Source organism: Rhopalosiphum padi, chromosome 1, assembly GCF_020882245.1.
Source record: "Rhopalosiphum padi isolate XX-2018 chromosome 1, ASM2088224v1, whole genome shotgun sequence".
In the NCBI taxonomy this organism is placed as follows: domain Eukaryota; kingdom Metazoa; phylum Arthropoda; class Insecta; order Hemiptera; family Aphididae; genus Rhopalosiphum; species Rhopalosiphum padi.
In genome coordinates this window covers 1,439,833-1,452,150 of record NC_083597.1, presented here as the reverse complement: position 1 = coordinate 1,452,150, position 12,318 = coordinate 1,439,833, and the positions used below count along the sequence as shown (strand labels likewise).

General features: G+C 25.7%; 1 protein-coding gene across 3 annotated transcripts; it reads right to left on the bottom strand.

Moving 5' to 3' along the window:
• Positions 1–189: 189 nt before the first annotated feature.
• Positions 190–11,645, bottom strand: LOC132926139 (Golgi-specific brefeldin A-resistance guanine nucleotide exchange factor 1). 3 transcript variants are annotated; one of them, XM_060991450.1, is made up of 35 exons: positions 11,380–11,645; positions 11,219–11,305; positions 9,755–9,854; positions 9,503–9,607; positions 9,211–9,438; positions 9,051–9,151; positions 8,852–8,980; positions 8,364–8,469; positions 8,195–8,302; positions 7,911–8,119; positions 7,658–7,835; positions 7,458–7,573; positions 7,239–7,380; positions 7,065–7,177; positions 6,672–6,874; positions 6,468–6,591; positions 6,192–6,400; positions 5,018–5,254; positions 4,809–4,908; positions 4,476–4,652; positions 4,283–4,406; positions 3,677–3,819; positions 3,496–3,611; positions 3,278–3,437; positions 3,007–3,205; positions 2,786–2,916; positions 2,526–2,718; positions 2,323–2,462; positions 2,096–2,254; positions 1,832–2,029; positions 1,438–1,551; positions 1,142–1,337; positions 832–1,069; positions 663–757; positions 190–462 (listed from the first exon to the last, which is right to left on the bottom strand). In XM_060991450.1, exons 2-35 carry the CDS (start codon positions 11,303–11,305, stop codon positions 422–424), a joined length of 5,019 nt encoding a protein of 1,672 aa, XP_060847433.1. In that variant the 5' UTR covers positions 11,380–11,645; the 3' UTR covers positions 190–421. The 3 variants fall into 3 exon arrangements, with proteins under 3 accessions (XP_060847433.1, XP_060848115.1, XP_060846760.1); XM_060992132.1 differs by having other exon boundaries at positions 2,323–2,438; XM_060990777.1 differs by having other exon boundaries at positions 2,323–2,465; positions 11,380–11,644.
• Between the last annotated feature and the right edge of the window lie 673 nt (positions 11,646–12,318).

Genomic DNA, 12,318 nt, shown 5'->3' with positions numbered 1-12,318 from the left:
TTACGACATGATTTATCTCTAGATTGTAATAAATTTTTACTTTTTTATTGTCAATATAAAATATATTAATTTAATAAATTTAAGGAGGTGTTTCAATCCATCTGTCATAAATATATTACTTTAATCACAGAATGATACTAACTATATTTTTGAAGGAAAACTATTTAAAATGTTTATAAAAAATTAACTTGTAAACACAAATGAAAATATATTTTCATTATAACTCAAATTTATCTTGAATTGAAAGTAAATTCAAAATCAAAATTACCATTAAAGTAATTTTAACTTTATAATATATATTAAGTAAAATTAAAAATAATATGAACAAATACAAAATGTATATAATATGAAATGTTGAACATATAAACTGAATAATAATAATAATAATAATAATAATTATAACAATAAATTAAAAATTATTTCAATGTAATTGTTGATTTACTTCACAATCTTGTTTATTACCTAAAATAAAAATTAATCAAATTATATTAAAAAATTCTAGACATATGACATTTTCATAAAACAATTTATCTTTGTGTAAAATGTAAAATAGAATTTAACAAACAATTTTCAATCAGAGTAAATTTAATATTTTTCTGTTTATTAGACATAAACAGAGACATATTGAATGTTGATTATATTTATATATATTAAATACTTACAATTTTCAGTTTCTTCACTCTTATTTGTGAGTGTATAAGGTTGAGAAATTGGAACAGTTGTAATGACTGCAATCAGTTCATCATTTTGATCATCCCTTTGTAAAATAAATGTTTAAATTGAAATTTTATACTTATTTTTATGTGAAAATCTTTAAATATATTTATTTACTCGACATGTTGAGTATGATTGACAAAACTTTGTACACCCATTACTGTGTTTTGATTGACATTTTGATAAAGTATAGGACTAGACAAAATGGGTGATTGAGAATTCAAAACTTCATTTGTTACTTCCAAAGGAGTTGGCGATATAAGAGGTACTATGATACCTGGTGCAACTGGCGCAAGTGGTACAAAAGAACGAGTTACTTCTGATAAATCCGATGAGGTATCTGTTAATTGAGAGACTAAACAAATATTTGAAAAAAAATTTAGTTTATCGTTTCTTATTATATATTATAATAGATATTGTTCATTACCATGATCCTGTGCCTTAATTTGTCTACTATTGTGATGTTGAAGCAAATCATTGGACATTTGCGGTAAAAATGTATTCACTTTAGTCCAAGTAGCATCCCAAAACGTTTGCTTACTATGCAACTCTTCTTTACTATTTGCCTTTCCATTTAACATTACTAATAACATATTTTTCAAGGTTTCTGGAATCGCTTCACTCTGATCATAATTATTTATAAAAAATTAAAGTTGAAGATTAAAAATAATTCAATGCAAATCACAAAATTTGAAAAGTATTAGAAATTAATTAATTTTATACCAAAGTGTCACTGTTGTCAGATATCATAAACTTATGCATCAGTTCTAGAACAGTGATCCATAAGTCAACAAATGTTGGTAGTGATTGAAGCTGAGTCAAATGGTGTAAGAAAACCTATGACAATATTTATATTTGATTAATGTCTAGAAAATTTGTTTGGTTTATTAAAAAAAAAATCATTCAAATCAATTCAGTACCACATTCAATTCATAATAATTAATAACTAAAATATTAATTTAAAATTTTCAATAAAAAGAAAAAATTCACTCAAGCTGTTATAACACTTGTTTTATAAACCTAAAATTTGTTAAAAATTAAAATATACTCAATTTTATTTAATACTAGATTACTAGGAATCTATAAATCTTATTGCATAAAATGTAATAATAATAACCTTAGATAACAAAGTGGCAGACCGCATTTTTGTTTCATCCAAACCACTTGGATCAATGTCAGTTCCACATTCTAACAGTTTGTTCATTAATGGAAACAAAACTTTGCGGAAACACGCTTCCCATTCATCACCGTTGAGCGTTGCTAAGTCGTGCATTAGAAGGGCACGTTGTAGGTATGTTACAGCACTCATTCTTACCTATATATAAAAACATAATATAAAATATAATTTTATACACCAAAATTGGGAATTTGATTTACTCACATCACGTCGACAATCACAACATAGACTGGCAATACCTTGGAGTAGAGGACACCACCCATAACTCCACAAAGATATTAGTGCTGTGTCTGGATTTTCTTCTGCCCACCAACGATATATATCTGCAGTACTTGTGTGCAATGTGTGCATAAGGTCAAGAAGCTGAAAACATTTTAATGATTTGTAATTAATTATAATATATTATAATGAGTAGATAATGGAGAAATTACCTGAATAGAAACTTGAGTGTAACTACTTGGAATGTCTTCAGGGTCACTGTCATCTGCATCATATGGGTTAGACATTTTGTTTTTGTTTGATTTCAAACTAGTTTTTTGTTTGTTGCCTAATTTTTGACGTACATTTTTATCTTCTAAAATAAGTTAACTTGAACATATATTTAAAAAAAAGTGTTATTAATAATTCATTATACTTGATTGTAAGCTGGCCCGTGCAAAATTTTTGATGACAGAGACACATTTGATAAAGTTGTATGGTGTAATATGCGCAATGTTACGCACTAAAAACGCTAGACATTCGCAGCATTTAACAAAAGATAATGCATCATGACGTTTAAATGTTGAGCAATCTGGCCAAATTTCTAACGCCCCTGGGTTTGTTTCAATCTACATGCATAAAAAAAATTGGTTTTTAAATGAATTTATTGTTGAATATAGCGCGAAATGTAGTTACCTTTAACCACTCTGATTTACTATCTGGCGGTGAAGATGAAGGGGTTATGATATTATTAACTGATTTCACGTCTAAGCCACTATCATCATTACTGTCACTTATACTAGCCACTTCATTATCAGACCGATTATCTATTGAACATTAAAACTTTGTCAGTTAATGATTTTAATTTTTTAGATTTTATACAAAGGGAGGAATGCATCTGAATATATGAAACATACCTATATTATTGCTTTTAGATACAATAATTCCAGCACCAACATACTCTAATATAGAAAAGATTAATGTCCAATCATCTCTAGTATGAATATTTGCAGCACACATTTTTAATAATTCATACATTCCAAATGCTATTTGACGCCCAACTATTTGTAAAGCATCTGTGTTGAGCAATAGTAAAACATTTAATGACTGCAATACCTACATGATACAATGTAAAATAACAAATAAAATATTAAAAGTTAAAATACAATGAGTATAAAATTAGTTTACCATTGAGCTTATTTCTTCACGTCTCATAAGGCGAGATGCTAACCTCATTAGTCCAACTACAGTGCGTTCCAAAAGAAACATGTGATTATGTTCTATAGCACCTGTCATAAGGTTGTACAGGTGCTGCTTAACTGCTTCCCATAGAGTGTTTACTCTATCCCTGTGGTTTTTATATTTAATTTAGTATAGAAAAGAATGATACGTTAAATAAAACTCACCGATTTTGTAAAACTATTTTAAGAAGCATTTCTAATAAGAAACTAGCAGCATTTTCATTTTCCCGTGACCCAAGTGCTAATACACCTTCTGGTTTATAAAATGTTCCAATTAATGCCTGAAGATAAAAAAAATGTATAGAATGTAATTTATTGACATTTATAGATGTCATATAACACATACTTTTACTAAAGCTTCCAAAGATTCTATAGTGAGAAACTTAGATTCTGTAATTAGACTTTCTAAGCGACTCTCAGATATACAGTCTCTAGATGTAACAATTAACTCAGGTTCATTTGATGCTTGTATTTTATGATTAATAGTCTCTAAATAGATCATAAATGTAAATTAAAAAAAAATTATTTTTAACTTAAAATGTATTGGTATGCTTTATACAGGATGATTAATATTTTTTTTATATATTTTCTCATCAAAAATAAAACAAATTTTTTTATTGTTATATTTTTTAAATAACAACATACATTTTATATTTCCTTTTCTGAAGCAGAATATTTTTCATAGTATTTTGATACAAAAAAAATTGAAATTTGTACAAGTAATTTATAAGTTATTTTTATATCGAAAAACTCCAAAAAATATTGTGCTTCAAAATATAAAATTAAAAATATTGTCATTTAAAAAATAAAAAATATTAAACATTTTGTTTTATTTTGACTGGAAATTATGTAAAAAAAAATATTTTCCAAAAAGTTAATAGATTTTGAAATAATTATTGTTGTTCAATAAAAGAATCATCCAGTATATGCTGTATATAGCATATATACTTACCTCCTCCAGAAGCTATGTAAGAGTAAAGTGAACTGAACAAACCAGATTCAGATTTTTGGGAACCTGATGGTACTGCTTCGCGTATCAATGAAACTTTACCACTGAGCTCAAGAAAATCTTCAGACTAAAAAAAATTAAACTTAATTATATTCATTACACTATAATTATTGCATTCATGATTTAGGAAAATTACCTCAACTAAAATGGTAGGTAATAGTTTGCATTTATACAGTTGTAAAATTATGTCAAATATACTAGACCAACCCTCACGAATAATATCACCATACATATGGGTTAAACTAAAAAGAGTGCGAGTGGCCAGCCGAGCTTTAGGGTTACTTCCAAACAATATTGTAACATTTTCTGGACACTAAATAAATAGGATCATAAATAATACAATACTTGAATTTTAATTTAACATATATAAATTATTAATTAAAAATGATATAGTTGTGTTTATATTTAAAAATGCTTATATACTATTAAACATATTAAACTGATAAAATGTTTTAAGTACTATACACACATCTGGGTTGTTTTGTAAATTAGTAAACTTGCATAATGATATTATGAGGCTATCAAATTCAGCACACATTCCATAATGGGCACAAATAAATGCACATTTTCTGAAAAAATAGTTATGAAAATAAATTACAGTAGTTAACTATAAAACCAATGTATTTTTAAAATAAGTGAAAAAGGTTATAAATAATTAATTTTATAAACAAAAGTTACCTAAGGCCAAATATTGTTCGAGTATAAACAGTTTGATGATTAGACTTATCAAATATAAAGCTTAATGCAGCTAAAGTAGGACCCCAACAAATAGAAAATAGTTCATGATCAAAAACTCCACTGGGTGCTTGAATGTAAGACCCGTCTTTACCAGATGCACGTCGTAACAAAACTTTCCATAAATAATTTTCTAAAACTGTACCACTATGTTCTGCAGGCATAACAATTTCGTTCGATCTAAAAATTTTCATTAGATTAGTTGTAGATATAGTACTTGTTTGTTATTGCCCAATCACTGAGTTATACACTATAAAAACCCCGTGACAAGATGACTGTATGATGGCAGTCTTTAAGCTAAAATTTATTATTTATGATTGTTATTTCTTTGTATCTCAATATATTAAGGTAATTAGGTCTAATTAGGTCTAATTAGTAATAAGTAATCTATTTATAAAATATGGATGAATACTTTTTAATTTTTATAATATTTAAAATTGTATTTTATTATATTGTAATCATGTTATACCGGATTGTATAAAGGCATCCTTTTAATTGAACAGTTTTATCAAACCATTAAATATTTATAATGAGTCATTTGGGTAGCAAGACTAGCATGGGCAGTTGAATAAAAATGTGTTGATTTTAAACATGACAGCATGATGCCAAGATTTATATTGTAGTTTAAGCTTATCACAAGAAGAGTAATGCCAAGTCTTCAACTGTTTTTAATTTGAATAGGTAAAAGCAAAGAGTGACAACATGATAAAGTTTAATCTTTAATGATTGACTAAAATTTAATATGCTAAAATCATACCAATAGCTTAATTAAATGGTAACCAATGGTTTAATGACTCAATAACCCAATGAACATTTAGTGAATGAATAACTTTTTATCCATTTAATAGTATGCTATTAATTCATTAAATATTTATTTTGGTTTATGCAACTCGGCATTAGTATTTTATTTAAATTTATTAATAATTTAATAATTTGTTAACATTTACAAAAAAACATCTGATTACTTTGTATATAGTAAACAAATAAAGTGCTGTATTGACCGTTTCACATCACCGCTGATTTTGACATGATAAATTATAATTAGCGTGATAGTGAGATGATAACAAACCAGTATAAGAGGTACTTTTATATCCAAATAAATTATAAATTAGCTTACTTAATGTCTTTATATATTTCTTCTAACATTGTATGATCAAAATCTTCACCACCATTCAATTTTTTTAAATTACGTTTAAATGCATCTATTGTCATTGGTTGGTCTATTCGTCTAACATTTTGATTATGTTGGTCAACATTTAGCATAATAATTGCATATGCTAATAAAAATGCACATTCAGCATTTGCAAAAGGTTCTCCATTACATTTCTAAAATTCATATAAACAAAATAAATTTGGAAAAACTAGTTAATGATAAATATTACTAATAACTAACATGCCAATATTCTGTAAATGGTTCTAATACAAATGATATTAGAGGTGATTCTCCGGGTAGTCGGAATGCTTCAAGATACATTCGAAGTGCTTCATCAACACGTGTACCACATAAATCAAAAGAGCTAAACAAAAAACCAAGACAAATTATAAAATACATACAATAAAATTAATAATTATAATTATATTAAATATCAGAACATACTTAATAAAACTATTTAGAACATCCACATTATTTCTGTTGCTAATATATTCGCCTATCATTTTCTTATCCAAAAGAGGATTTTCTTTCAAAAATGTAGCAATTTCAATTGAATTCAATGGTGTTGATAAAAGACCGTGTTCTTGTAGAAACTCTATGCCTTTTTTTGGTTTTGTGTTAAATTTCTCTGTACCTGAAGTAAGCAACTGAAATAATTTAAAAAATATTCTTCATGAATAAATTAACCATAGGTATTTTGTAGAAATATTAATTACTTATTATTAAAACAATTTTTATTCATTAAATATAATTTAAAAATAAACTGCAAAAGTCAAATTTTATCTGGGGGATTATAATCTGCAACTATAAATAAAAATATGATATACATTATTTAACCTTTTTTTTCCTTTTAATGGCCATTAATTCTTCATGACTTGGAATATTAATTGAGAATTCTGGTTGCCATCGTTCAAAATGAATTTCAGAATCTGATTTCTGATCTTCGGAAACTAAAAGTATTTAATTTATAACTTCAAGTACATAATTAAATTGTAAATGTTTAAATATTACCATCATAAGTTGAACTGCTTTCAGATTTTTGAGTGAATTGTGTACGATTATGACAATGGTGTTCGATTGAATCTACTACAGCTAAAAGAGCATCCATGGATAATAAATGAGTGCTATAGATATCACTGAATGGAAAAACGTTCTAAAATCAATAGATTTATTATTAATTATAAATCATGAGTAAGTAAAAATTTAGATTTATTTTATTTATTAACTTGCTTTAGATAATAGTTTAGTAATGTCATCATATAAATCTGAACAATAAAGTCCACAATCATAATTTAAATAAAGTTCAGTGACCAGTCCTGGAATTTTCCATAGTTGGACAAGACATTCTAAAGTAATAATACAAAATTAGTTTCTCAACATTAAGTTTTTTTGACTTGTAATATTGATTTCCACAGTAAAATAAAACATACTTAAGGCCATTTCTTTTTTACCATATGGAATTTTAGAATTTTCATTAACCACAGTGTTTATTAAATTAGACATATAGTATTCCAGTTGAAATTTTAAATGTTGACGCATAGATTCAAATACTAAGAAAGCAAGTCTTAGACTAGAACTGAATATTGGCATTTTCTCATGAGACAAGAGCTAAAAAATGTATATATTTTTTTAATTATTTAAAAAAAATATATTTTTAATTTTAATTTTAATTTTTGTACACACAGAAAGGATATTACGGCATAATTGATCTTTTATAATGGAATGCATATTAATGTGGCATTTAATGGCATATGCTCCGACTTCAAAAGCAATGACCAAAAGATTGAGTCCAACACCAATCATTACTTCAGTATTTTGCTGGTCATGAGGATCACAAGCATCTACAAGAAACTTAATAAGCTCCAAAACACAGCCACTATTGTATGGAACTTCTAAAAATGAAAAGTTAAACATAAACTAAAATGTAAACAAAACTATAAGATAAAAATAACAAAAATATCACTTACTAGTGTAAGGAATAGGTATTTGGGTAGTAAATCTTACACCTTGGCCATTCACATATTCTTTTTTATTATCATCTACTGAATTTTCATTATTTAAACCTGTGTCATTTTCTTTAAAAAATCAATAAATTATTATTTTTATTTGCAATAAAAAACTATAATAATAGTTTACCGTTGTTTAGTAATGGTAATTCATCAGTCGGTAATTCAATACCAGGCGAAGTTTCTCTTTCATTACCTATGTCTAATTTTGTTGATTCAGTAACTTTGACATCACACTAACATTTCAAACAGAATAGTTTCGATTAATTTATCCCAAATGTATAAAAATTTAAGGATCAGAATAATTAAATAATCAAAAGTTAGAAAATGTAAAATTAAATGAAAAAAATATATATATAATATAATAATTTAATAATAAATGGATAATCAAAAATGCTTTTAACATATATTGAATTCTACATTTTATTTCACTAAAAATATGGTTTCCCTACAGTGTTATAGGTCCAGACATAATATGCATCCAGACGCAGTCATTATGCTGTGTTGTTCCACTGCTTGACGCTGCAGGGAAACCGTACTTTAAGATATTATAATAACTCATTTATTTATACTTAAATCATATGTAAATATTTAGTTAAACTCATTATATTAATTTACTTGAGTTAAAGTTGATACTTCAGGTTGTGGTGTATCATCATTTGTATTAACTATATTTACTGTACTTTCCACATTATCATTACAATTACTTAAAGGGTCGCCATAATTCTTCATGTTGAGTCCTAATACCTGAAGAAATACAAAGAAAAAAATGTAAGCCTTATAGTATTGCATGATCATTTAAATAAGTTTAACTCACTTTTGAAGAATTTCCCTGTTCTTTGCTTAATGTGACTAATCTTGAAAAAAGAAGTTGTATTATATCTTTCAAGCAATGTTCAGCATAGGATCTTACAAATTCTAAAAAAATATATAATTTATATAAAATAATTATTTATTTAACATTGCATCTAACATACCACTCAGTCTAACTTCAAAACAAAAACGAAAACAACTCATCATAATCTCACAAACACTTTCATTTGGAAGAAACTCGCCTTCAGGAGACATCATTAAGCAATATAAAACCTGTAAAGTTTTCATTAATACTATAGCATCACTAGTTTTTTCAGTTCCCAAAAATCTAGTGTGAGTAATTGCATCTGCAATATTTTCTACAGTTGTCAATAATTTTGACTCAGGAACACCTAAACAAATGTATATTATAATGGAATAAAGTTTAGTAAATCATGATGTGTAATTAAAATTTACATTTTTTTATTAGTCCATAATTTATAAACTTATAAATTGACATCAATGCTAAACTTGTTACTGGGCCAGTAATCTCTTCACAGCGAATCACATCCAAAAATGGTTCTAAAAATAAAATTCTAACTATAATTATCTAACACAATCATACCTGTATAATTTGGAAACAATTGGGATCAAATTTTTTCCATTTTAAACAGATCTATACAAAAAAATGAATATATATATAAATATATGTATCAGCGAATAGGTTACCCATAACATGATCAAAATTGAGGGACATTAAATCTTCCACTTGATTTATAGCATCTCTTAATTTGAACAATCTTTTACAGGGAGAATACCTTTCTTCATCCTGCAAATTAAATATAATATAATGATAAAAATTATGTTTGAAATTTATTTTTCTTGAAAAAATATTACTAAGATAATGGCAATTAGTATTTGTTTTTTGAATACAAATTTTTATATATATTAAATACATGTTATAAAGTTAGATAAAAAATATTTTAAATATAAAAATAATGTGTGACAAAAGGAGTAATTAAAGTAAAGTTTAATAATGATTTATTATTTAATTAAAATTTTGAAAATGAAACTAATAACATTAACAATCAATTACTAAAATATGTTTATATCCATAATTTATATAATTTAAGTACTTTTAAAAATTAAAAATATTTCAATGTTTTTTTTTCCAATTACAATATAGTACTTATAGTATATTATAAATACAAAAATTAATTTATGACTTCATAACAAATATTTGAGAATTATGTAATAAGTACTAAGAACGTAGTGGCAACGCCAGATATTTTTTATTGTGGAGGCGATACAGGGCAAATTTTTTTTCTGGTGGAGCATTTATGTATGGTTACTGGATCACCTATTAATTTGTTTATACCATATTTTCAGAAAAGTATTGCTAAAAATGTTTTGGGTATAATATGTTATATTTTTAAATAAATAATTAAAAATTATACCTTGTTTATTATGATCACAAAATGCACTATAGTAAAACTTCAAATTTCCTCCATTTTATTTTATTTGTATGTAGCAATACAAAACATTTTATTTTTTAATGTATAAGATTTTAGAAAGTATGCTGTTAGTATTAACTCTATTAAGTATATTTATTTCTAAATGTGCAAAAAAAGCATATTTAATTTGAATATAACAGGCAAACTTAAAATAATATAACTTAAGCCTAAAAGCTCTTTAAAGTAATTAATACTATTTTATATATAAATATTAAATAATGATTTACAAATTCTTTATTTACTTATATATTCTTAATATTAAATTATAGGGGTATTACAATGGAGGGTAAAAATCAAATGTTGGGGGGGCACTTGCCCACCCTGGCCCACTTGTAGCGCCACCCAGCTAAGAAGAAATTAAATGCATATACAATGTTAAAAATATTACCAAATAATATTAATAAATAATAACATTTAATATGGAATAATAGATTTATATTATGAAACACTATTTTATTATCTTGCAGTAAATCAAGTAACTAATACTTAAATAGATTTGTATGGTTTGAAAATACAATATACTAAGAACACAATTTGATAATAGTGACTTAACTTAAGAAGTACAATTATTTTATTATTAACAGATTGTAGTTATGTGGTAAATATAAAATATCACTAAAATATGGGTGGTAATTTGATAATTTAAGAATAAATTATTTTATAAATTGTTATTATTTACTTGATATGAATTGTGATCTCTTTTTAACGCTGATATTAAAGTAGACAGCTCTCCCTGAACAACATACAATCCATTGGCTGCATACATCTTAAAATTTAGAAAGTGCATATTTACTAAATTATTTGTAAACTCCTCAACATGTTCATATTATTTGCATTTACTTTTAAATTATTAAAATGTTTATTTTCACTCTTGAAACAACATTTTATTGTACCTATTACATGATATAATTTGAATAAATTAGAATATGAAGTTTTGACAGTTATCGATTAAGACATAAAGAGTTAATAATTCAAAACAAAAATAATTTTATATTCTAGTAAATAAAAGTTATAATGGCAATTATGAATTGACGATTTTGACTAAATAAACCTAATAAATACTAAATAGTAAATAGTAAATCTATTTGACGTATACTCAATACTCATTAAGATAAAGTATTAACTAACAATTTTTGAATTGATAACACGTCAAACATGATAACACGTACTGTAAATTATAGGAGTTTCAATAACGATTTCGCCTGTTTTATCTTTGCTTAATACTGAGCACGGATTATTAATCCGTGATACTAAGTGATCCAATCCATTTAACGTCGCTCATTATTTCACAAACTATTAACGTATTTTGAAAATAATGTTATAATATTATATTCTTTACATATTATTATTAAGTAGTTAAAAAAAAATTATGTTTTTTATGACAACATGAAGCACTATTTAGTAATTATTAATTTTATCTACTATAGTCTAGTCCGTGATCTATATTAGCATAGGTAATATGCCAGTTATACCAAATTATAAAAACCCAGCCACCTAGGTACCCACCACCCAATTTTAGGTGGTGCAAATGCACCTACTCAATGCTACTTAGTACTGTTAGTAGTTAGTATGTACTCATTGATGCCATTTTAATTCCTTATTCTATAGAACAGAATATATTTTTTTGTAGTGATTAAATGCATAAAAATAGTATTTTAGACGATTAGTAATAACTTGATTATATTTATAATCAATGTAAGTAGGTAGGTAGGTATTTAAAGTTTAGATGAGCTGGGGTTCCTGCAAAATGTTAGTCCACATCTCCACTCATTATTCATC